This window comes from Ursus arctos, unplaced genomic scaffold (genome assembly GCF_023065955.2).
Source record: "Ursus arctos isolate Adak ecotype North America unplaced genomic scaffold, UrsArc2.0 scaffold_7, whole genome shotgun sequence".
Taxonomy (NCBI): domain Eukaryota; kingdom Metazoa; phylum Chordata; class Mammalia; order Carnivora; family Ursidae; genus Ursus; species Ursus arctos.
In genome coordinates, this window is record NW_026623089.1 from 45,992,190 (window position 1) to 46,014,683 (window position 22,494).

The window sequence follows — 22,494 nt, forward strand, 5'->3', positions numbered from 1 at the left end:
TATTAAAAGGGGATTGTATATTATCTTTTGCCCCCCTTTTCACTGAATACCATTTCAATTCATCCATATTTCTGCATATGACATTGTGGTTAATGTTTTGGCTGCTGAATGGTATTCCAGCGTAGGAGTATTTCCAGGAGATTGTTTAGCTCTTACTGTGTAAATATTTTGTTTGCACTCCTTAACTGAGGTGAGGTAGTATAAGAGATGGCTTGTTTTCCCAGGTACCAGCTAGCAGGCCGTTTTAAGACACCTAGTCTGTGCAGCACGGTACCAGCCTCTGAAGGGTATGTTGGTACGGGAGGGTGGGCCCAGCTGGTGCCTAACTCAAATGTGAGATGACAGGGATGGGCGCAGAGGTACTATTTGTGGACACGAAAATAGAGGGGGAGAATTCCGAGGCACCACTGAAGAAGAATTACTGACAAGGTTTGCGGGAAATTAGATATGGATGGTAATGGATCCGTATCCATTGAAATAACCTCTCAGGATCTTAAGTCCCAGAAGCTGGGGTAGATGTGTTTGGGGGAAGGGATGATTCTAGGAAGAGAAGCAATGGAGTTTTGAAAAACAACAATGCAGAGCAGGATTTGCATCATACGAATGTCTCAGCGTCCATTGCTCTTCAGTCTACTCCAGGATCAAAGCAGGAGTTTTACCTCTTGTCTCTGATTTTGGGATGCTTTCCCTCTATAATCTAGCTTGCATTTTCCTGTCAGATGGAAACCCCCATTTGCTTGACTCTCTGCATGGCTCCTTGATGCCCTGAGTCCCAGTTCCTGGCTCGCCTGCTTTCCCAGGCCCTCCCCCTCCCCACCCAGGTACCCCACACCTCCCAGGTAAAGTTGGGGCAATGCTCCTCTGCACTGGCTCCAAGCCACACTGGGGTCCTTAGCTAGTAAAGCCCCCACAGCCTTCCCATCTACCTGCTGCCTTTAAAATGCTGTACTTCCTCTGTCCAGCTCAGGTCCTGCTTTTTTCCCCCTGAAATCTTTCCACATTTCTTTCTTCCTTTCCGGAATAGCTGTTGTAAATGGAGTTCTTATTTGGATTTTTTACTGAACCAAAGTCACATATTGTTGAAATGAACTAATTTTTTAAAAAAGATTTTATTTATTTATTTGACAGAGAGAGAGAGAGAGCCAGCGAGAAAGGGAACACAAGCAGGGGGAGTGGGAGAGGAAGAAGCAGGCTCCCAGCAGAGTAGGGAGCCCGATGCGGGGCTCAATCCCAGGACCCTGGGATCATGCTCTGAGCCGAAGGCAGACGCTTAACTAAGCCACACAGGTGCCCCGAAATGACCTAAATTTTTTAAAAAATGTATGATTGGAATCTATCTTTCTTTCATAAATAAGTTATTCATGTTCTAGGATGATATGCGTGGGAAGGGTTTGTGCTTAAAGTAATGAGGGCAAAAGTAGTAAATCTTTTGAAAATATTCCATGTGGTTATTATGCCATTTAAGTTAGGGGAGTTTCTCACCAAAGTTTAGAAATATTTGCGCTTAAACAGCATTTAAGAAGTGAATGTGCACTCCACTTCTGTATCCAGAGCTTTGGGTCATCAAAACTGCCCTCTCTCTTGCCTGTGACATAGCCACCAAGCATGGCAGGTGCAGGAGCTGGCCAAGGGCACCATGGGGCCAGGTGCACTCCATTAGGTACCTAGGGTCAGGTGCTCTCAAATCCCCTTCATGAGACTGGTCAGTGTGGCTTACACACGCTGCTTACTGGAAACACCGCCTTTTGCCTGGTATTTTATATTCATTTGGTAGTTTGTATTTTAATATTGGGGTAAATCTGACCAAAACAGTAATTGTTTTCAAAGCCAAGTTTCTTCAGAGGCTTGTCAGCAAAGCTTCAGAGTTGAAGGTTGCTGCATGGACATGAAGTCAACTGTGGGCCTTTGACACGTTGAGCTGAACTTAGGTAATCAGTAGGGCTGGGGGGACATTAGGACAATTCATGCGTAAGGGACAGCATGTGCGTAAGGCAGGTTTTAAAATTGGAATTTATGATGGCAAAGTCCCCGTTGGTTCAGTTTTCTAAGTCAGAAGGGGGTAGATTGAAGCCACTGTTTTAACTCTCGGTGCAAGTGGAAATTTTTTTCTCCAACGTAACTTTACTACATGAGGGAGATCTTTGGACAGGTTCAGCATTGCTACGGCCTTGCATTTTATCGTCTTACATAAGAAAATCATATGTACATAGAAGGTGCTTAAGTAATATTTCCTTGAAATCTCATTGTGTACCAGCTCTGTGCTCGATCCTCACCCTATCTGAATGACCACATCTATTTCTCACAATGATGCTGTGGGGTAGGTAATCATTTAACCTGCTTTACAGATGAGGAAGCAGGACCTGAGAGGTTAGGAAGCCTGCCCCAGGGTGGATAGTAGGTTAGAGTCCAGACAGGACTCCAGCCCTGAAGCCCGCACTCCCACCCACCACGTTCTGTGTGCTGCTTGTTAACGTCTATGGGCTGAAAGACTATAAGGTGGCCTAGATTTAGTGGGGATGTTATACGTGACTCACACATAAGATGGGTACAGAACTTGGTGCTTCCAGATCCTCCCCTCACTCAGAATTTGCGTCCAGACTGCAGAAGCCTCCTGCTTATGTCTCTGAAAGCGCCACATCTCTGTGTGGGACTCAGCCCTCTGCCCCATGCTATGAGTCATTCTGGGGTTCAGAGGGTGGTTAGGCAGCTTTGCTCTCTGACTTCTTGCCAGCTCTGGGACCTTGGTGAGTACTTGCTACTTACACTCCATCTTGCTCTTAAGGCAGAGTTAAAATATAATGGCCATAGTTCTAGCTGCTAGGCTAACCTAGGTCTATAGTCCACATTAAACATTAGCTCATATTGCCTCCAGGTTTGAAACCAGTGTACCCAGAAGAAATTTACAAAGGGACAGCGATGTTGAAATATTTTAAGTACAAACAGGAGGACTGCTGTCTGCTGACAAGGACAACGCTATGTTGTCTAAAGTCCTATTTGATCCTCATTTTTCCATCCCTTCCCGATGGCCTTTTCCTCTCTGGACCTTCAGCAGTCTTGTGCCTGTGCGTCCCGGCTTGCTCTTTCTTAAATGGCTCTGATGAATATGTAAAATCTCTTACTTCAACCCAGAAGAGGTCACTTTAATAAAGTTTCTCCCTGGAGCAATGCTGCTGCTACTGCTGACCTGTCGGCAACACTCAGGACTCGGAGCCCCAGAAGACAACGTTTAAATGCTCATATTCTGAGTAGAGATGGGATTCGGGCAGCAGAATTGCACCCTAACTTTTGCTTCCCACAGTCCAGCGTTTGGTGCATAAGCTTTTGGCTGCCTACGTTTTCTTGCCTTCTAGTGGGAACTGGTTTCTCCACCCATTCTCACTGTCTGTGATCTCAGCTCCCTACCATGGCACTGGTCTGAGGATGCAGCTAGATCTGAGGGTGGGAGAGAACAAAGAGAGAGAGAGACGCTGTCATTTAGGGAATGAACTGGCTAAAGATGTAAGCCTGTCCACTTCTTCTCTTGGTCAAAGCAAAAACCTTGCAGGAGTGGTGTGAGCAGGGTGTCGATCAGGTGTGCAGGACTGAAAAAGTAGATGTTTAATTTACCTTGTGGGAGCTTCGGGAACTCGGACTCTGATAATTTCCCTGTAATGAATCCTTCTCTCAAGAGTCCTTTTCCCAAAAATGCATTGTCTTCTGTAACCTGTCCAGAGACTTCACATCTTGCTTGTCGATGTGACTGACAGCGTCTTCCAGACGTTGACAGTTTAGGCGATTTCTATTAGCAGAAAAATACGGGCTCAAAAGCTTTTCCTCTGAATGAATGTGTTGTGTAACATCCAAGCTGACTCAGAATACAGGTGCATGCTTTAGCTCTGAGAAGGTAGGAGAAGGGGGAGAGCCCAAGCCAGACAAGGTGTGGGGGAGGAAGGACAGCTCTCAGGAGCCCAGGCCACCCTGTGTTGTAGTCTTTGCCTAAACCATGTCTCTGGGAAAGAGTTCCTGGCTGCCTGTTTGTATCCCTGAGTCACCACAGACCCCCCCCGCCCTCCAACGTGGGATGTTAACCTTGGAGCAATATGGAGATTAGCTGCAGAGCTGAAGCAGAGTCCCAAAGGAGCTTCAGTCCTGCGGAATCTACGCAGCCTTCTTTACCATACATTGACCAGACCCTAGCGCTCGGGACGCCCGAGCGGACGACTGGACTCCCTCAAGGTAAGAAGAACCCCCTCCCAGGAAATGGACTCCTCCACTCTTCTCACATGATTACTCAGGCACTTTCACTTTTCTATATATAGGAGTCACTCAGGAGCAAGCTGTGACCAGTCGGAGGGAGTGACACGTCCGCGCTCAGTCCCTCCCTCCTCACCGTCCTCACCTTCCTCTCACGTGCTCGCAGGCGGTTCAGCAGAAACAAACCCAGTGGCTCTGCCAAAGACAAGCCTGTTGGGTTTACAGAAGGAAAAAAACAAAAACCCAACAAAACCAACAACCCAAACAAACCGCAGGCAGAGTCACAGCGTTGATATTGTTGTCCTGAAGAAACCGAGTGCAAAAGTGTGCAAAGATGAATGGCCCGGTGGACGGCTTGTGTGACCATTCTCTAAGTGAAGAAGGAGCCTTCATGTTCACATCGGAGTCGGTCGGAGAGGGACACCCGGGTAAGTAGGCGGTCGTGGGCCCGTGGCAGCGCTGCCGGGGGAGTCGTTCTACGAAGGGCCTTACACACAGTTTGGGTTGGTTCCCCTGCGGGATCGCTGGAGGCACAATATGAGGCGGTTTTCATGCTATTGACCTGTAGTTTGTAAAACAGCCACTGAGTGTGAAATGAGACGCGGTCAGGGAATGAAGCCGAGGGTTCGTGCTGTGCCCACCTCCAGCATCTCCGCATGGTGAGGCCACAGCAGAGAACACACCGTGGGTTGACGGAACATACTGTACATAGGACACGTATTGTCAGATAGCAACTTTACATATATTTTGGGGGGCGAGGATAAAGCTTCATTATCGATGAGCGACTTAAGTAGACAGAGAATGTTCCCTCGGATAAGACCACGGTCACGGAGTTTTGCCTGTAAGGCCCGTGTAGTCTAGGCATGCACAGCACATTCTGGGAGTCGCTGAGCTAGAGCGCCAGGTCCTGAAGGCCTCAGGTGTGTTACCTGAGAGAAGCACAGGGGACCTCCCAAAGAGGAAGAACATTCGAGCAGTTTTTGGTGGTATGGGAAACGGGAGAGGCTCACACATGCGAACAGTGAGGCCCACGATCGGAGCCTCGGGTTGGAGGTCAGTGGTTCTCAGACCTCCGGGGGCATCTGCGTCACCCGGCGGGCTTGCTAACTCGGACTGCGGCGCCCACCCCCGGAGTCTCTGATTTAGAAGGTCTTGGGTGAGGCTCCGGATTTGCATTTTTAATAAAAGTTCGCAGGAGATGCTGCTGCTGCTGCTGTGGGAACCACACCCAGAATCACTGTTCTAGAAGAATCCTAAGGGCTAGACACACTGATTTACGTCTTTAAGCACTTCTTCAATATTCTTTTGAGTATTTGAAGTTTTGGTAACTTATCACCAAGGCTACCTTTTCTTCATCTTCCTCATCCATGTTCTTTCATACCTTGTAACTGAGCTTTGGACATCTCCTCACACCACCCCTTCCATATGCTTTCGACAGTGGTTCTCAACAGGGGGCGACGTTACCCTTTTCCCCTAAGGGCGTTTTGTATTGGTCTTTCTGGAAAAGGTTTTGATTGTCTGTCGTAACTCTGCCCTGAGGGGTTGGGGTGCTACTGGCACTTTGTGGATAGAGGCCAGGTATGCTTCTAAACATCCCGAATGCACAAGACCCTCCCCCCTGCAACAAAGAATTTTCCAGCCCCAATGTCAATAGTACCGCTGTTGAGAAACCTTGGCTTACGCTGGGTTTTGGAGGTGACTTAGCTCAATTCAAAACAAATAGCCTCTTGCATTGTGCACAGCTTTATAATGTGTCTAGGTCTGCAATGCTCGTAACCTTGGGTTCATTTGTATGTAACCTATGAAGACCATACATGGGTTAGGAGAAGGCTTTGCTCCACCTAGAGGATGTGGGTGCTTGACACGCAGTGGCCAGTGGTCCCCTCGTACATATAGCAGTGCGCTCAGTGGACGGAGAAGAAAAATTCTAGCCAACCAGCTGGCTGTTTGGTCTACTTACTGGTAGCCTTTCAACTTGTCGGCCTCTCGCTTCGCTTGCCACAATCAGTTAATTGTCCATGTAAGTCAGCGTCCCCTAAGGCTTGGTGATGGCTTGCTCATCAGTCCAGTACTGACTTCTTCTCCACCAGCGGGGTAGTATGAATGCTTTTCCAACTCCAAGAAAACCGGCTCTTTGGCTACCTTAAAGCTACTGGGTGATATTGATAGAAATTCCGACAGCCTAGAGAGAGCTCAGAAAGGGCCTCCTTAGGCACTCCTTTACTTTGTGGGGCTATCTTAACACTCTTGCTCAGCTCCAGCTTTACCCCTAATACCACCATCCCACTTCCTTGTGTGGCCTGCAGACAGGAGACCCGTGTCCTTGAAAAAAGCAGCGTCATCCATGTGAGTAACGCTAGGAGTCCTGATGGGTAAGCCTAAACGCGTATTTTAGCAGCAGGCCTTCATTGGTAGGGGTGCGCCGAGGCGGTGGCCTCAGACAAACCTAGATTTACAATCAGGATCTGCCATCGGCGGGAGTTGGCATTGAGAAAGCCTCACGGTGTAGTAGCGGTTTCCGAAGGAAAGTTTAGAAAATTCTAAACTGAATGGCAGATTAATCTTTTAAGTTGCATTGACGTTAACATTTTAAATGATGCACTCATGAGAGCAGAACCACTTGATTCTGGATCTGGATCCTTAATATGAAAACTGAAAAGCAAAAACAAAACAGAAGGACGCAAGGGAACTTTTGGAGGTGACGGATATGTTTATTACCTTGTTTATGGTGATAGGCACATAAGTGTATTCACATGTCCAGACTCCCCAAATTGTATACTTTAATTTTATGCAGATTTTTTTCGTACACCAATTATACCTTGATAAAGCTGGGGAAAAACCTTATTAATCTATTAAGAGCAAACTTTATGGGTATTTTGAACATTAAATGAGATGTAATATGTGTAAATAGATGTCACTTTTATTTCTGAATCTGTGAACATTGACAGTTTACACAACCCCAGTGCAAGAGTGGATTTTCCACAGTGCAATGAACCAAGGGTCTGCAGGCTCAACCATGTAGAATCCTTAAGGCAAGTGGTGGAAAAGATCAGATCCCAGCTCCTGCTGAGCCATTGTCAGTCCCACCTTGACTGAGGCCAAACCCAGCTATTAGGACATCGAGCCTTCAGGAGACTGCATGACCGTGGGCATGATCTGAGAGCTGCTTATGGAAATGTCTGTGGAGACGCGGGGCTGTGTGGAAGCTGTGTTCTGGAATCCCTGTGGGTGGGGCGGTGGATTTGGGCGTAGTATCGTATACACAGCACACCGTAGCTTCTAGAACCTGTGGAGCAATGCATCTGTTTGTCCCATCTGATCTTACGTGTTGGCACCTGATCTTACCGATGTTAGCTATTTTAACTTCTATTTCTAGGAGTTTTCTGGATTTTAGACTTAAAGGGAATATCTTGAGGAATGAGAGACTTTTTAGGAGGAGAATGTGTGTGTGTGTGTGTGTGTGTGTGTGTGTGTGTGTGTGTGTGTGAATTGCTTTAGTCCCTTAGAACTGATTTGGGAATGTATTTGTTTTTTAGGGAAGTCTATGAGTTTATATAATATAAATCATCCAAAATTAGGCAGAAAAAGGAAGAACTAAAAATTTCAAAAGGTTCCTAATTTTTTATAAAAATTAGGTAGGTAAATTTGGTATGTAAACTTACCAAATATCTAATTATTTTAACTTTTCAGTTTGTTAGCCCTAATATTTCTGCGATTCTCACAAACATTCGTTCCTGTGCAGACAAAATCTGCGACCAGATCAGTGATGCCGTGCTGGATGCCCATCTGAAGCAGGACCCCAACGCCAAGGTGGCCTGTGGTAAGAAACGCCTGCTCCCTCCTTGTGAAGACCTCAGCTGGCTGGGCTCGAGGCTTTTGCCTGAGCCTGTGCTGGGGGGCTGTCGACACAGCAGGGAGTCAGGGGCCCCAACGCCAAAGTGATCATGGGTGCAGCTCAATCAAGGCCTTGGCCAAGGTCACGGGGCAGGGGTGCTGCATGGAGACCAGAGCCCCGCTGTCCTCACGGTGTGCTGCACAGACGGCTTCCTCCTTCTCCAGAGCCACCCTAGCCCCTGCCCTGAACACCACAGGGACCTGTGCCCTCCGAGGGTGACCTCACCCTGATACCTTTGTGCATAGCCAGTGAGAAGGTCGGCCCGCCTTGATCTCAGGATCTCAGCCTGTGGTGCAGCGTTAGCAAGAAGGGGCGGGAGAGGCATGCCGGACGCCGATGCGTGATGCCCGCACTCTTTATGACGGCCACCTACCCCGGATCGGCTCGCTCTGATCCACATGGCAGTCCAGTGGAACTGTTGTCTTCAGGTAGCAGTCGGGGAAGCAGCCTGAGAGAGGCTAAATAAGTGGTTTGAGATGACACGAGCAGGAGGTGCTCACCGCGAAGCGAGGTGTGACCCGTTCTGTCCGAAGAGTAGTGCCCCGGGCGGCTTTGACACGTGCTCAGCACTCCCGCTGGGATTTACTCTGTTTGTTAGCATTAGTCTTTTATGTCCGGAATCTGTGCCTTGTGAGACTCTTTCCGAGAGACTGGGAGTGGGGCTCCCCTTTGCTGGCTTGTGGCCGCCGACTTTTCTCCCTCTCTCGCAGAGACAGTGTGTAAGACGGGCATGGTGCTGCTTTGCGGCGAGATCACCTCCACGGCCACGGTGGACTACCAGCGGGTGGTGAGAGGCACCATCAGGCACATTGGCTACGACGACTCTGCCAAGGGTGAGGCGGGGCCCCGGGTTGGAGACGCGTGGGCGCCCGGGCGCTGCGCCCCAGCAGAGGCTCTCTGTCCTCGGCAAGTGCAAATACCACCGGGAGGAAAACATTCCTAGGCCCACCTGGCAGGGTCAGGGGTCAAAGTCTGTGGCAACAGCATGGTGGCCCACGTGACAGCGCCTAGTTGAACTAGCCCGTGTCTGTCCGTCCGTCTGTCCGTTGTTGACTCTGGTCTTCGTGGTGCTGACGAAGGCTTTGGAAGAGAGAAGCACCGAGTAAAGGGAGCTGCACCCTGCTGGGGACGTGTTCTCTGCCAGGCGCTGGGGCTGCTCTTTGCCGGTGTCCTGTTCATTGTTTGAGGCCCTCTGCGGCGCTCCTCCGGCAGACGAGGAAACTGAAGCTTGGGAATGTCCACAATTTGCGTAAGGTGACAGCCACAAGGTGGCTGCCCGAGTGGACTCCTGTGCTTTCTGCTTCCCTATGCTGCTTCTCATGATAGACGAAAGGGCAACTCCGTCCAGAACCGGTACCCGCGGCAGGTGAAGGAGACAGGCTGGCCAAGGTGGGCTCCAGGGCCAGGCAGTGTGGGCACCTGCATTCCAGGGAAGGGACACAGGCCATGGCAGGAAGTGAGGTGGAGCGCTGTGATCAGGGGAGGTGACAGCTGGAAAGAACAGAAGGGCCCAAAGCAGATTCCAACATCTAAGACGGCGGAGGTCAGGAACGGGCCCAGCCTGGAGCGGCCTCAGAGGACAGCATGTGAGAGCCAGATGCTGAGGGCCTGTGTGCCCTGACATCCCAGCTACTGGATCTTTAGGGTGACGTGTGCCGTCGCCGCGGGTCGGGGCAGGCGGGGACAATGCACTGCACACGTATGAGCGAGAGCCACTCGCCACTGAGGGTGCAGACACAGAAGCTCAGTGCAGCTGCCTTCTGAGCTGCCCGAGAGCACCCCCTTGAGCACGTGAAAGGCTGGGGGGCTGTGGCAGGAATCAGTGGGAGGAGAACCAGTGAGCACAGGCTCTTTCTGCTACCATGCAGAGCCTTTGCCCTGTTCTACGAGGAAAAGCCGATTGCTTGCATTCGGGTAGACGTTATTCAATAGCAAGTCTTGTTCTGCACTAGGTAGAAGGGAAACTTCCCAGGAGACCATGACTCCTAGAAAGAGGGAAGTGAGAGAGAGAGCCCAGCTCTGCTGCTGGCGGCATTTCTGCGTGCCCAGCTTGTCCCCAGAGGACCCCACGCAGCATGGCGGCTGCCTTAGCCTGGCCCCAGGCTAACTGCCCCTCACTGCTCTGGGCTGCACAGTTGCTGGGCTGGCTGCCTTCCGAGCGCTGCTCCTGTGCCCTTAGACCCCTGAATTCCGTGTGTCCAAATCACTTGGAGCCCTCCATGGGTTTGCAGCGTTGAGAAGATTCACCATTTAGGGAGTGATTAGGACAAGTGCAAAATGTTTAAGGCACAATGGTGAGTCCTCTCGGCAGCCTCTGATGATGGTTCATTGGTTCGTGCACCAAAAACATTCCCTGGGAACAGGAAGCTGCGAAGAACGAAGGCGACCTGATGCTCCCGGAGCGGGGGCACTGCCTGGCATTTAACAGTGCGGTAGGAGACGCCCAGTGGCGAGTCGGTGGCACAGTGCGCAGTGAAGGGACAGAGGGGGAGGGAAGGTCCGGGGACGTTTGCTGAGAGCTGGTGGGATTTGGGTGCGTGGGGACAGGAGCAGGAGGAGGAGTAGTCTACACAGAGACACCTAGTAGAGTTAGAAAAGTGAGCCCTGCTGGAGGCTATGTCCAAGCCTGTGATGGCTGGAGTGGTTCAGCTGGGAGGGGCTGGGTGGGGCTCAGGGGTTTGGGTTCTGCCTCATTTGGCAGGAAGTCCCCACGTGAAGCATGCACAGAAACAATAGACTGGATCTGGGTTGGCTGGTTGGCTGGCTGATTGGTTGGTTGGTTTTAGGGAGCTCACACCAACAGGCTAGGTCGAATAGACTGGCAAGAGAGTGCCAGTTACTCAGCTTGTCACTAACTCTTGACCTTGCAGTGGGGCTGCTGTGAGTTTCAGCCCCTCATTCACGCAGTCCCCAAGGCTGAGCCCAGCAAGGCCTGAGGACCTACAGGGAGAGGAGTGTGCTGTCCGGGCGTGGGGGCCCTTTCCCGGGGCTCCTTGGGCTGGGCTGCCGCTGGTCAAACCTCTATGAACCAGTGCCCGGCCTACGGTACCTCACTGGGGAGAATGGTCTCCATCTCCCTGCCTGACCTTTGAGGATGGGCAGACGGGGCCTCGGCCTCCACAGGGGTGCCTTTTCCATTTTGCCCCAAGCCCTGGGCATTGCCTGGGATCAAAGGACTCTAGTCTGGGAGCCTGTCTGGGTAGTTCCCGTGTACTGCGTTCGTCCAGTATATTTCATGCCTGCATCAGGCACACACCTGCACTTCTGAACTGCAGTGCTGGAAGGTTGCAGCCTGGGTCTTAGAAGGTGCCTAAGGGGGCAGGGCCATGAGTCACCCACCTGCTCCTCAGCTAGAGCGGCTATAGTTCTTAATCTGGTTTTCCTATTGCAGTTCTGTGTGGGGTATATATTTTTAATCCGGGTATAATTTAATATAGTAAAATGCACTATGGAGGATTTTCCTTGACTTAGAATTCCGGATGATCCTATGGGAAGGCTACAGGGGCTTCCCCATCCCTGGGCCTCAGCTTTGAGCCCAGAGAGACCCCAGCTGGTTAGACACCACCCACCCCAACACCAGATGCCATGTCGGGAGCTGAGCAGTCCGCCAGGAAGCTCGCAGCCACCCTCTGCCTGATGTGTCCCCACTAAGGCCCGCTTGTCCTTCTGCCTAGGCTTTGACTTCAAGACCTGCAACGTGCTGGTGGCTTTGGAGCAGCAGTCCCCGGATATCGCCCAGTGTGTGCATCTGGACAGAAATGAAGAGGACGTCGGGGCCGGGGATCAGGTAGCTAAACAGGGAGCGTGGGCGCGGAGTCAGGTCACCGGGAGAGCACTGTCTGTCTCTGTGCTGGCTCGGGCCCCTGGAAGGAGCGGGCTGGAAGGTCACGAGTACTGGATGGGACGTACTCCCATGCGGACGGTGCATGCACGAGGCACCCAGTGCACGCCGGAGTGCCAGCCAAGTGTTAGGTGGGAAGAACGTTGTCCCGTTGTCTAAAGCGGGCTTGCTCAGTCGGCCCTCTGCCCTGCTGTAGGGTTTGATGTTTGGCTATGCCACCGATGAGACGGAAGAGTGCATGCCCCTCACTATCATCCTCGCTCACAAACTCAACGCCCGGATGGCCGACCTCAGACGCTCCGGGGTCCTCCCCTGGCTGAGGCCTGACTCCAAGACTCAGGTGAGCCTCCTCCTTTCGCCTCCCACGGAGCCCCAGACACACCCGTCCAGCACCCCCAGGTCCTCTTGATTCGTGTCATCATTCAGTCTGGACACGCAGAGAATTGTTGATTGTGGAAAGGACTATTTATTTGAAGACTCTTCAAGTCTGCATGTTTTCTCTCCCAATTTTTTAATGAAAAAATGTTTAAAATACAGAAAAATGGAAAGAACAGTTCTAGATGTTTCTTTTTTGCCTTCTTAGCGTATGTTGACTCTGGTCATGTGCCACACGGTGCTTAATCGATTTCAGACTTTCGGTCACTGCCCTTCCACGGCCACAGGTCCCCACGCCTGGAGCAAGGACTGAACACTGAGTTGACAAGGGCTGTCTGCGTCTCGCTGTAGCCCTTTACCCCTGTTCCTCATAAAAAGGCTTTCCCTTTGCTGTTTTGGACTCTCTGTCCCCTTGGGCCGTGACCTCGCTGCTCCCTGCAGTGAGGAAATCCTCGCCGAAGTCCACATTTGAAGGTCGGCGGTGATGCAAGTGTTCGCGCACGTGGACGCGCCCTGTCTGCCCCCGCTCTCCACATCCCTGCCCTGTCTAACCCCGGGGACCCTTTCCCGGGCTTCCTTCCCTGGCTCCTCTTCCACCCTCCAACAGATCCTTGCCGCTTCGTGCACACCCTCTCCCCCTCCACCCACGCTCGTGCCCGATTTCCACCTCGTCCCACTCTGCGCCCCAAGCTTCTACCTGTGGGTTCTCTGAATCGGCCGCCGTGTTTCCCATTCCCCCTGCAAACACCTGTGTCCGAGAGCCATCGTGTGCAGCCTCAGTGTCACCTCCTCCTCAGCTCAAGGGTGCGGTGGTGCCCCCCCTCCTGCTCAGCACCCCGTCTGTCTCCACCCTGCCCTGCTCGGCCTTTTCCCTAGAGAGCCTCTCTTCTCCATCTTCTTCTCCAGCCTGCTTCCCAGGGGCCAGGGTCTGCACGCTGCCCTCCTGAGGATTCTCCCTGCCTGGAAACCCCCCTTAACTCCGTTTGGACTTTTCCTTATTTCCTAATACTTGCTTAGAATCCTCTGCAATTTTCTGCTTCCTACAGGGGGGCAAACCCCCTGCTTGTTATTCCAAACCTTGTATGCTCTTCCGGTTTTACCTTCCTCTACCTCCCCTCCCCCAGTCTGCTTAATCTGGCTGATTTCTCTCCTGTTCCCCTTGTTTCTTAGTGCTTTGCACCTGTGCTCCCTACCCTTCGCCTTACCTGGAATCTTCACTGATTCTCACCTGTCCATCAGTGGCCAGCAAAGCTCCCACCTCCGGTGGTTTGCCCTGGGGGCCGACACCTGACGGGGCCTTCTCTTGGTCCTGTAGTTGGAATTTGGCTCATGGGGTTGTGTAGCTCGGCATGGAGCTCAGCATGTCCCATTACCCCTGTGCTTCATCTCGGCCCAGGTGGGAGGCCACACAGGGCAGAGGTCGCAACTGGGCTGAACCCGAGCCAAGGAAGTGCATTTGCAGTCTAAAGCAAACCCTTCCCGGTGTTCGCCACGTGTACCCCGAGGTGGGGAGTGGAACCATCAGCACTCCTCAGGTGTTCTCTGAGGTTGTGGGGCAGGGGAGCTAACATGTAAAGACTGCGGTGGTATCAAATGAGAGGGGCATGCAGGTGCTGGCGCGCCCGGCTCTGTCCTGTGCCAGGGCTGTGCTGTGACGGGAGGTGGGGCGGAGATTCGCAGAACACAGAATCGGGGAACAGAGGTGGGAGGAAGTCAAGCGACAGGGCTTTCCTTTTCCTTGTGTGACAGAGGGGCCCGGAGGCACCCCCGTGGCACCGGCAGAAACAGGGAAGGCCTGCATCATCTCGCCTAATCCTTGAGGGCTTCCAAGTCCATGGCGGCGGGGGCGGTGGGGGGCGAGCATGTGCTCTTCCAGGGGCTCCCTTCCTGCAGAACTACACGAAACCTCTTAATGCTATCTGGACACCGAAGTCCGCCTCACTGCCCTGCCACAGGGGGGCCGAGCCCCTGGCATCGGAGAGCCACGGGTGTGGGTCTGCCCCGGCCACCCGAGGTGCCCTGCACGCGGCTGCCTCACTGTGAGCTGCACAGTGTCAGGACCAGTCTTGGGGCCAGCTCCCGAGCCCGTTCGAGAAGGACTTTCATCATCTGAGCAGAGTGTTGACTGTGAACAGGATGAATCTTTCCACCTGAACAAATTCTTGCTGCTGATATGGAGACTCGAGGGGCACTAGCGGGTGGCTATTTTTATACCTGATCAGAGTTGTGTTTCCATGGTGTGTTTTTCCCCACATCTTGCTGACGTGGTGAGATAAGGGGCGTACTTGGAACCCTTCGCCCTGCCAATGCTGCCCAGGGCTTACGGCTGGCCGAGCGGGAAGTCCGGGGAGCAGGGGAGCGGTGGAGACGGGCCCCCACAGATCCTCAGGGTGCGAGCCTTCTCCTGGGGGCTGATGCCCATGCAGTGGATCTGGTCCCAGAGCCGGTCACAGGGACCCCTCCTGGGAGCCCCCACCCCAGCTCTGGCTCCCTGTCGCATCTGTGCGACAGCCCAGCATTTAAAGGTTGCTCTCGATACACAGATGTCCACGCGCACCTGCCTCTTAAGCTAGGATCAGAGATCACCTGGGCAAGTCTCTTTCTCTTCCTTCTTCTGGACTCCACTCTCTGGCTCTTCGGACCAGGCAGGGCACAGAGTAGGAGTTTGAAACAGGCCCAGTGTTCTGTGGATATCGGAGGGGACTTGGGCAGGCAGAGATCCTGCCGCAGGCACAGCCCTGGGGAGGCACTGTTGGCTGTCCTGGGGTCCTCTCAAGGCCCTGGGGTAGGAAGCAGTGGGGCACCTGCCAGTCAGCATGGTTAACCAGGGACATCTGGCCTAGCTGCACTCCTGCAGGTTCTGCATACCCCCGGCTTCCCCCCGCCGTGGGTCTACACTGCCTAGGGTGGCACTGGGGCCTGTGGCTCCTGTGTCTCCCTCAGGGCCCTGAGCGGCAGCCTTCTGCTGGGCAGAGCCCCAGCTACTGGGCCACAGAGCTCCAGGGCAGAGCCCGGCTCTTATCGGCTGTGTGATCTTGACCAAGGTCCTTATGCTCTGAAAGCTCAGCTCTCCGTCTTTAAAACAGGGCTAGCAACAGCTTCCCACAGCTTTGGGCAGGGCTTCTAGCTACTTTCCCAGCTTCACCTGCCATCCTTACTGTCCCCTTCCCTCTCGCTTTGCAAGCCTGGCATGCCCAGACCGCAGTGCTTGGTCAGATCAGGCTGTGACATGGGGTTCTCGTGCTCACTGATGGGTGTGTGCAGGTCTGTGCAGGTCTGGGAAGGAGGATTTTGTCTGTGCTGCCGTGGGAATGACACTGGCTTTTGGATTGGACAGAACGGGGTCTGGCTCTTTGGCTTTTCTCTGCCTGCTGTGTGACTTCAGACAAGTTGCTCCGCTTCTCATAGCCTGGTTTTTCTCATTTGTAAAGTGGAGATAAGAATGCCAGTCTTGCTGGGATGGCTTCAATATGACTTGATAATGGCCAGAATGGGCACAGAACTGCCCCGGCTGGGTAGAAGTGAGCATTAGAACCGCTCACTTGCAAGGGTGCTGCGGATGGGCTCCTCCTCTCCACGTGCTCTCTGCTTCTCCTTTCTTTAGCTCAGACAGCCAGAGGCTGCCCGTCTGGAGCTTGCTCCCCCTCAATCTCAGCCAGCCTCACCTGAACCCCTCTCACCGTGTCCCTACAGGCAAGTCCCCTGGCCCCATACACTTCCAGAGCTCCTCCACTGAGGGGCTGGGGCAGCCGGCCTGGCCCACGGACGCCTATGCTCCTTGGCAGGAGCCGGGCCATGGAGGGTCAAGAGAGGGCTTTGGCCAAGGGGACATTCGTTGACACCAAGAGCCCTCTGAGATTGAAGGGGAGGAGTCTAGTTGGGTCACAAACAGAGAGGAAACTCTGTAACCCTGAGTCTCTAAGGGGCACTAATTGCAGTCATAGGTGGGAATAGCTTACGCCTTGTACCCCGTCATCCCGTACATAGCACGGGGCAATTGCTCAAATATACGACTATGTCAGATTAACTTTCCTGGAGGCCCCCCTCACGTGGCTCCTGGGAGCCCTGCCTGCTTCTGGCAGCAATGTGTCCTCAGCTCAGGGCAGGGCCTTACAATGTCTCCTCCTGCCCTTGTGACCCAACAGGTGACAGTTCAGTACATCCAGGACAATGGCGCAGTCATCCCCGTGCGCATCCACACCATCGTCATCTCCGTGCAGCACAACGAGGACATAACCCTGGAGGACATGCGCAAAGCCCTGAAGGAGCAGGTGATCAAGGCCGTGGTGCCTGCCAAATACCTGGACGAAGACACCGTTTACCACCTGCAGCCCAGTGGGCGGTTTGTCATCGGAGGCCCCCAGGTGCGCCCTTGCTTCTGAGCAGAGTCTTGACGTGTCTTTGTTACTGGGGTTGCTTACCTCCCCGAGCACAAAGGACGAGGTGGTTTTGTGTGGCTCAGCCGCGTCTGGCCCTGGACAAAACATGAGGTTGGCTCACATCCCGTGGGGCCTGCTGTGTGTCAGTGCATGTGGAACTGGGGACATGTCCCCAGGACTCTCCCACCTAGTTCGGCCTGGCCATCCCCCCACCCCGGTCATACTTGCCCAAGTTGCTGCCTCGCCCTGCTGAGTTGCCAACTCACCATTGCCGGTGACTGGCCTTTCCCAGGTGGCATTATGGGGTCTTTGCCACGGGTTACCTTTAACTCGTGTGGGGGCAGGTGTTTCGAAGGGGACCCCTGCTGCCCCTTTCTCCTGTACCGCGGGGAGAGAGGGAGTGGGGGTTGGCAGAGCTCCCCTTTGAGAGCCCCCGTAATGGGTTCCGTGATCAAATGTAGAGCAGAGACACAGGGTAAAAGAAAGGCAAAGCAGACTGTACTTTCTTGTGGGACGTCTCAAAGCCTAGATGTGCTAGTGGGAACTGTGGGTCTCTAAGCAGTGGGATAGAGTACGCAGTCTTTCCCCAAAGCACTGAACATGGAGCCCCTGCCCGTTCAAAACATGGTGACTGGCTGGTGTTGCACAGAGCAGACACGGGAGGAAACGGGCCCCGTGGCACGTGCCGGGTGCCACCAGCCAGGGCCACAGCCCAGGGCGTACTTAGCAATGGCACAGTTCCCTCCTGCAGTCGGACTTCTCCAGCATGACTGACACAAAAACAAAGACTGAAGTAGGAGCTGGCTGGGATCCCAGAGAACCTCTGGCCCCTTGGTCAGTGACTGAACTGGGGTTTGAGCCCAGGGTTTCCAGCTTTGGGGGGAGGGGCGGGGTCTTTGAAAAATGCCCACAGGCAGCTTCAGGGCACCGTTTCCGCGGAAGTCCAGCGGCCATTGCGGTGCTGTCGCTGCCCGTCCACCCCGCCCTCTGGCCACTCTGGTTCTCATCTTCTCCCTCCCCATCCTCCTTTCGCTCTGCAGGGGGACGCAGGCGTCACTGGCCGTAAGATCATCGTGGACACCTATGGCGGCTGGGGGGCACACGGCGGAGGGGCCTTCTCTGGGAAGGACTACACCAAAGTGGACCGCTCGGCGGCGTACGCGGCCCGCTGGGTGGCCAAGTCCCTGGTGAAAGCGGGGCTCTGCCGGAGAGTGCTCGTGCAGGTGGGTGGGCCCCCCTCTGACCACCCCATCTTGGCCCCGGGGCGGGGGGACATGCTGGCCTGGTAGGAAGCCCACACACTCTGCCAAGGGCTCTAGGGCACGTATCCTGAAAACCGGAGGGAGGGGGAAAGAATCTTCAAGGAGACAGGAAGATAGAGAAAGTGCTGCTCACTGTGAAGATGGTGGGGACTTTTCCAGGCAGACAAGGTTGGGGAGCATGTTGGGCAAGTGATGGGTGGTTCCAGCTGCCCCTCCCTGAGGACATTTACACAGAGGCTTCTGTCCCTGACCCTGCTCTCTTCTGGAAGGTTTCCTACGCCATTGGTGTGGCTGAGCCACTGTCCATTTCCATCTTCACCTACGGAACCTCTCAGAAGACCGAGAGAGAGCTGCTAGATGTGGTCAATAAGAACTTCGACCTTCGGCCTGGGGTCATTGTCAGGTAAAAGTGCCGCCCCATTGCCACCAATAGGCCCTTCCTCCTCCCTCACTCAAGGGCTCCGTTCCACTGGAAGGGAAATGGAAGGACTTTCAGCCTCCCCAAAGCAGGAGGGCCCCGAGGCTCCTGGCCCAGCACGACACACAGCCCAAATGCAGGATGCCTGCTTTCCAGCCGCAGGAGGCTGGCCCAGAGACACTGACTCCAGTGGGGCCATCTCTGAGCAGGTTGGGGGTCATAGGAAAGTAGTGGTAAGGCCAAATGCTGAGAAGTGAGCCAGCACGTCTAGTCCCATCTACCCTTGTTTCCAATGCCGTCCCTGCTTTCTGGAGCTTGGCGATGTTGTAGGTCTGTGCCAGGCCAGTGAGTGGAGAGGAGAGGAGTGAGGCACGGTGAGACCAGAGTTCAGATTCTGGGTCCTGGGTGTGTGTGTCTGAGCCTGTCTCCTAAGGGCCAGTGACAGTCATCTCAGAAGGTGTGGTGTGGCTCAGACAGGAAGTTTATGGGAAACGGCTCTGAGTGGGGGATGCGCCATGCAAAGACCATCACACTCTCTTAATCACTCCTGTGCTCAACATTCAGAGAAACTCTGCTCCTTTTCCATTTAAAATGACCCTTTCCTCTGCTGACTGTGCAGGGACTTGGATTTGAAGAAGCCCATCTACCAGAAGACGGCGTGCTACGGCCATTTCGGAAGAAGCGAGTTCCCGTGGGAAATTCCCAAGAAGCTTGTGTTTTAGAGCTGGTGGGAGCAGGGCCTGGCCTGGCCCTGGAGGCGCTTGGGTGGCCTGGTTCCTCTTCTTCAGGATCCCAGCTCTCCCATGTCCCAGACCCAGGGCCCTGACTGCCCCCCTCTGCCCTCTCCTGGGCCAAGCCACACCCCCAGGGTTAGCCCTGCGCATCACTGTGAATGGCAGGAGGCTTGCTGGTGCTGGGGGTCACGCCTCCTCAGGAGGGTAGTCACAATGTTCCCCTGCTTTTCCCTCAGATCAAGGCCATGGTCATTTAGTGGAAAAACCACCCCTGTCAAGAGCAAATCCCCTCACTCACCTCCCCCGTGAGCAGTCCGCTCCTCCCTCACCAATCTCAGGGATCCTGGGTGTGCCGGGTCTGCCCTTCACATCTGTGGCCTGTGCCCGGAGCTAGGGCCTTCACAGAGGCCGCCCGGACTAGACACGGGGCCGGGGTAGGAGCAGGGGCTGACCTGTCCTAAGCAAATACAAATGTGTGAGGCACGGAGCTAATTACTGATCTCATTTCTTCTTCACTGCAACATGATGAGGTAACACCTCAATCCCCCTTCTATAGGGGGAAACTGAGGCACAGACTACCTAGGTAACTTTCCCAAGGTCCCACAGCCACACGTGGCAGGACCTAGACACAGTTCAGGAGCTCTGACTCAGGAACCCGTATGCCCCCCAGCCCCGTTCCCATGTCATGACAGATGCAGGCTGAGTGATGCCAAAACAGATTTGAGAGGAAGCCATGTGACCTCTGCCCTGAAGACCCCAGGTTGCTGGGATTAGGGGATTAACTCCTGGCTCTTGGTGAGCCCTGGGCAGTGATACGCAAAGTCAGGACAGAGAAGCAGCTTGTCCTAGCTCAGGTGGCCAGCCCCTTAGGGCACCAGAACCCTGTGTCCTTCAAGTCCTCCCTCTCTCCGGCCTCGTTATCTGAGTGCTGTTAGAACGAGTGGGAGAGCCCCTCAGATGCCCCTTCCAGAGAGGCCAGTTGTGAGGCCCAAACATCTGATGTTAAATAGTGACCCAGGTGGCAGGGCTGAACTCCCAGTGGTAGACAAGTTGGCTGGGATGTCATGAGGAAATCCTGCCTTTGCCCGGTGGCTTCTGGGCCACGGTACCCACGGGACCTGAATGGTCCTCGGTGTGCTAGGGTCTTGGAAGCTGCACATTCACCGGCCTTTCCATCCCTGGCCAGCACTACCTACCCCACCTGTCCTCAGCCTGGGCCTCTGACAGCAGCGTCTCTGCCTTCTCCCTAGCTGCCTAGACCGCAGGCTTGGGTGGGGGTCTCCACGGGTCCCAAGAGAACATTGGAGACTGGGCATCTTTCCAGGGCGTGTGGTGCTGGTTCTGGCTGGACGGGCAGCCCACGAAGCCTCATCCGGGGAGCAGACAGCCTGCATCTGGGCTCTAGGCCTGAAGCACAAAGACCCGAGGCTCTTCTCTTTCCGTCAGAGAAAAGGCAGCTCTTCCGGGAAGGAAAAAGAAGCCCTGATTCGCATCTAAGCCTAGAGCTTGTGTCCACCCTGGAGGCTCTGGTGTGTCTGCGGGCACTGGTCACCCAGCAAGTCTCAAGCTCCTGCCAAGAGAGGGAGGCCCGGGTTTGTGGGCGGTGAGTTCCTCTCACGGGGGCCATGTTGGAAGTGAAAATTCATGATTGTATACTTTCCCCACCCCCCTAGAGAAACAAGGTCTTTTTGGGGGTCAACATTGTTTGTAAGAATCTAGAACCTTTGTTAATAGTCCCTACTAGGACAGGATAAATAAAACGGAATAAACAGTCCTTCAGTGAATCAAACTGAAGGAACAACTACTCTATGCTTAGTTTTTGTCTGCAAACCTCCAGACACCGCACCTCTGAGGAGCACCCCCCAGCCCCCAGCAAAGGGGGGACCCCCTGCTTTGTGTTCCCCCACCCAGGGCCCCCCGGTCCTGTCTGCGTGGGCTTCTCCAGCACAGAGTAAGGCTTCCTCATCCACCAGCGACTGCGTTGTCACCACGTTTCCGTATTTATTCCCCACCACACTCCACTGAGTTTCACGGGGGAGAACCTGAGGCCCAGAGAGTGAGGAACGTGACCCAGGCACGCCGCTGGCAAGTGCCTCCCCAGTCTCCCAGGTGCGCACTCTCCATCACCGGGAGCTACCGCCCCGGGGCCCTGGTCTGCCCTCCCTGAGAATTATCCGCAGCTAGACTGTCCTGAGGGGGGCGCTCGGGCCGTGTTGTCATTGGCTGAATCACTGAAGTCAAATGAAGGGAGTGAAGGAGGGTTGTGGCCTGCAGAGAGATGAGCCAGACCTGTAAACGGCTTTAAAGGAGCACATCTCCCTTCACACACCGTGTGAGGAGAACTAACAGGTGACATTTGTATTAGCAGACTGGGAGCAGAAGCCCCCGGAAAGGCAGTCCTGAGGGTGGGTGCAGCGGGGGGTGGGGGGGGGTACTTCCTGCACTGTGTCCTACAAGCAGGCTGTGGGGAGAGGACCCCATCCAGAGAAGCATCCAGGTCCCGGCTGAGGGGAAGCCACGTGAGGAGGCTTTGAGACGGGCTGGTCCGGTGCCGGGAAGGGCAGAATTGCGGCAGAGACCTGGGAATGCAGCAGCGAGGCGGAGAAAGCCAAAGGGAGGCTTCAGGGGTCCAGTGACTTCAGCGTGTGGAAGTGGGTGGCGGCTGGGAAAAGGAGAGGCATTAAGAAGATGTAAATACAGCCATATCCCTCACCCTAACTTGTAATCCATTGGTACCTCTAATACATGCTGAATAAAGTTCAGTGTGCATGACTAAGCTGTCACTGTTCCACGTACCTGCCCAGTGTCGCTCTGCCCGCCCTCATTCTGGGCTCCACTCCCCACCACCACAGTCCAGACTCCCCAGCTTCTATGGCTTCCTGGAACAGACCCAGCTCATTCTCACCTCAGGACCTTTGCACATGCCATTCTATCTGTGACTCCCTTCTCCTGTCTTTAAATGGAATGTTCATCTCATCCCATACGTTTCAGATGAAAGTTCTGTCTTCTGAAAAGCCCCTTCCTTGGTAACCTCCCATTTGTACTCCCATTTTTAGTATCTTGTTCAGAGTCTAACACAATGTGTAAATATGTATTTCCTTGTTTAAACCTCCTTGGGGCCCACCCCCCTCATGATTCCTTTCACACCTACACAGCCTCCCTTCTCATCACATAGTGGTACCTCTAAGTCCTTCCAACTGCAGTTTACAAGTCACTCTCCAGAAAGACACTCTCAAACACCCTCCATGAATTACGCCCACCGCCATCTTTATCTCCTACCAGGTTTCAAAGGCTGTCATGCTTTATGGATGTCAGTACTTGCTTGTTCATACCTGTTGCCCCCACAGGACTGAGAAT

At 53.9% G+C, this 22,494-nt stretch overlaps 1 protein-coding gene across 2 annotated transcripts; it reads left to right on the forward strand.

Annotated features, from left to right (window-relative positions):
• Window positions 1-231: 231 nt before the first annotated feature.
• MAT1A (methionine adenosyltransferase 1A) lies at window positions 232-20,941 on the forward strand. Of its 2 annotated transcripts, XM_026504562.4 has the most exons (10): window positions 232-4,215; window positions 4,299-4,661; window positions 7,976-8,053; window positions 8,839-8,961; window positions 11,803-11,915; window positions 12,166-12,309; window positions 16,490-16,708; window positions 17,764-17,946; window positions 18,255-18,388; window positions 19,023-20,941. In XM_026504562.4, exons 2-10 carry the CDS (start codon window positions 4,568-4,570, stop codon window positions 19,123-19,125), a joined length of 1,191 nt encoding a protein of 396 aa, XP_026360347.1. In that variant the 5' UTR covers window positions 232-4,215; window positions 4,299-4,567; the 3' UTR covers window positions 19,126-20,941. The 2 variants fall into 2 exon arrangements, with proteins under 2 accessions (XP_026360347.1, XP_044242173.2); XM_044386238.2 differs by lacking the exons at window positions 232-4,215; window positions 4,299-4,661 and adding an exon at window positions 4,668-6,253.
• The last annotated feature ends 1,553 nt before the right edge of the window (window positions 20,942-22,494 follow it).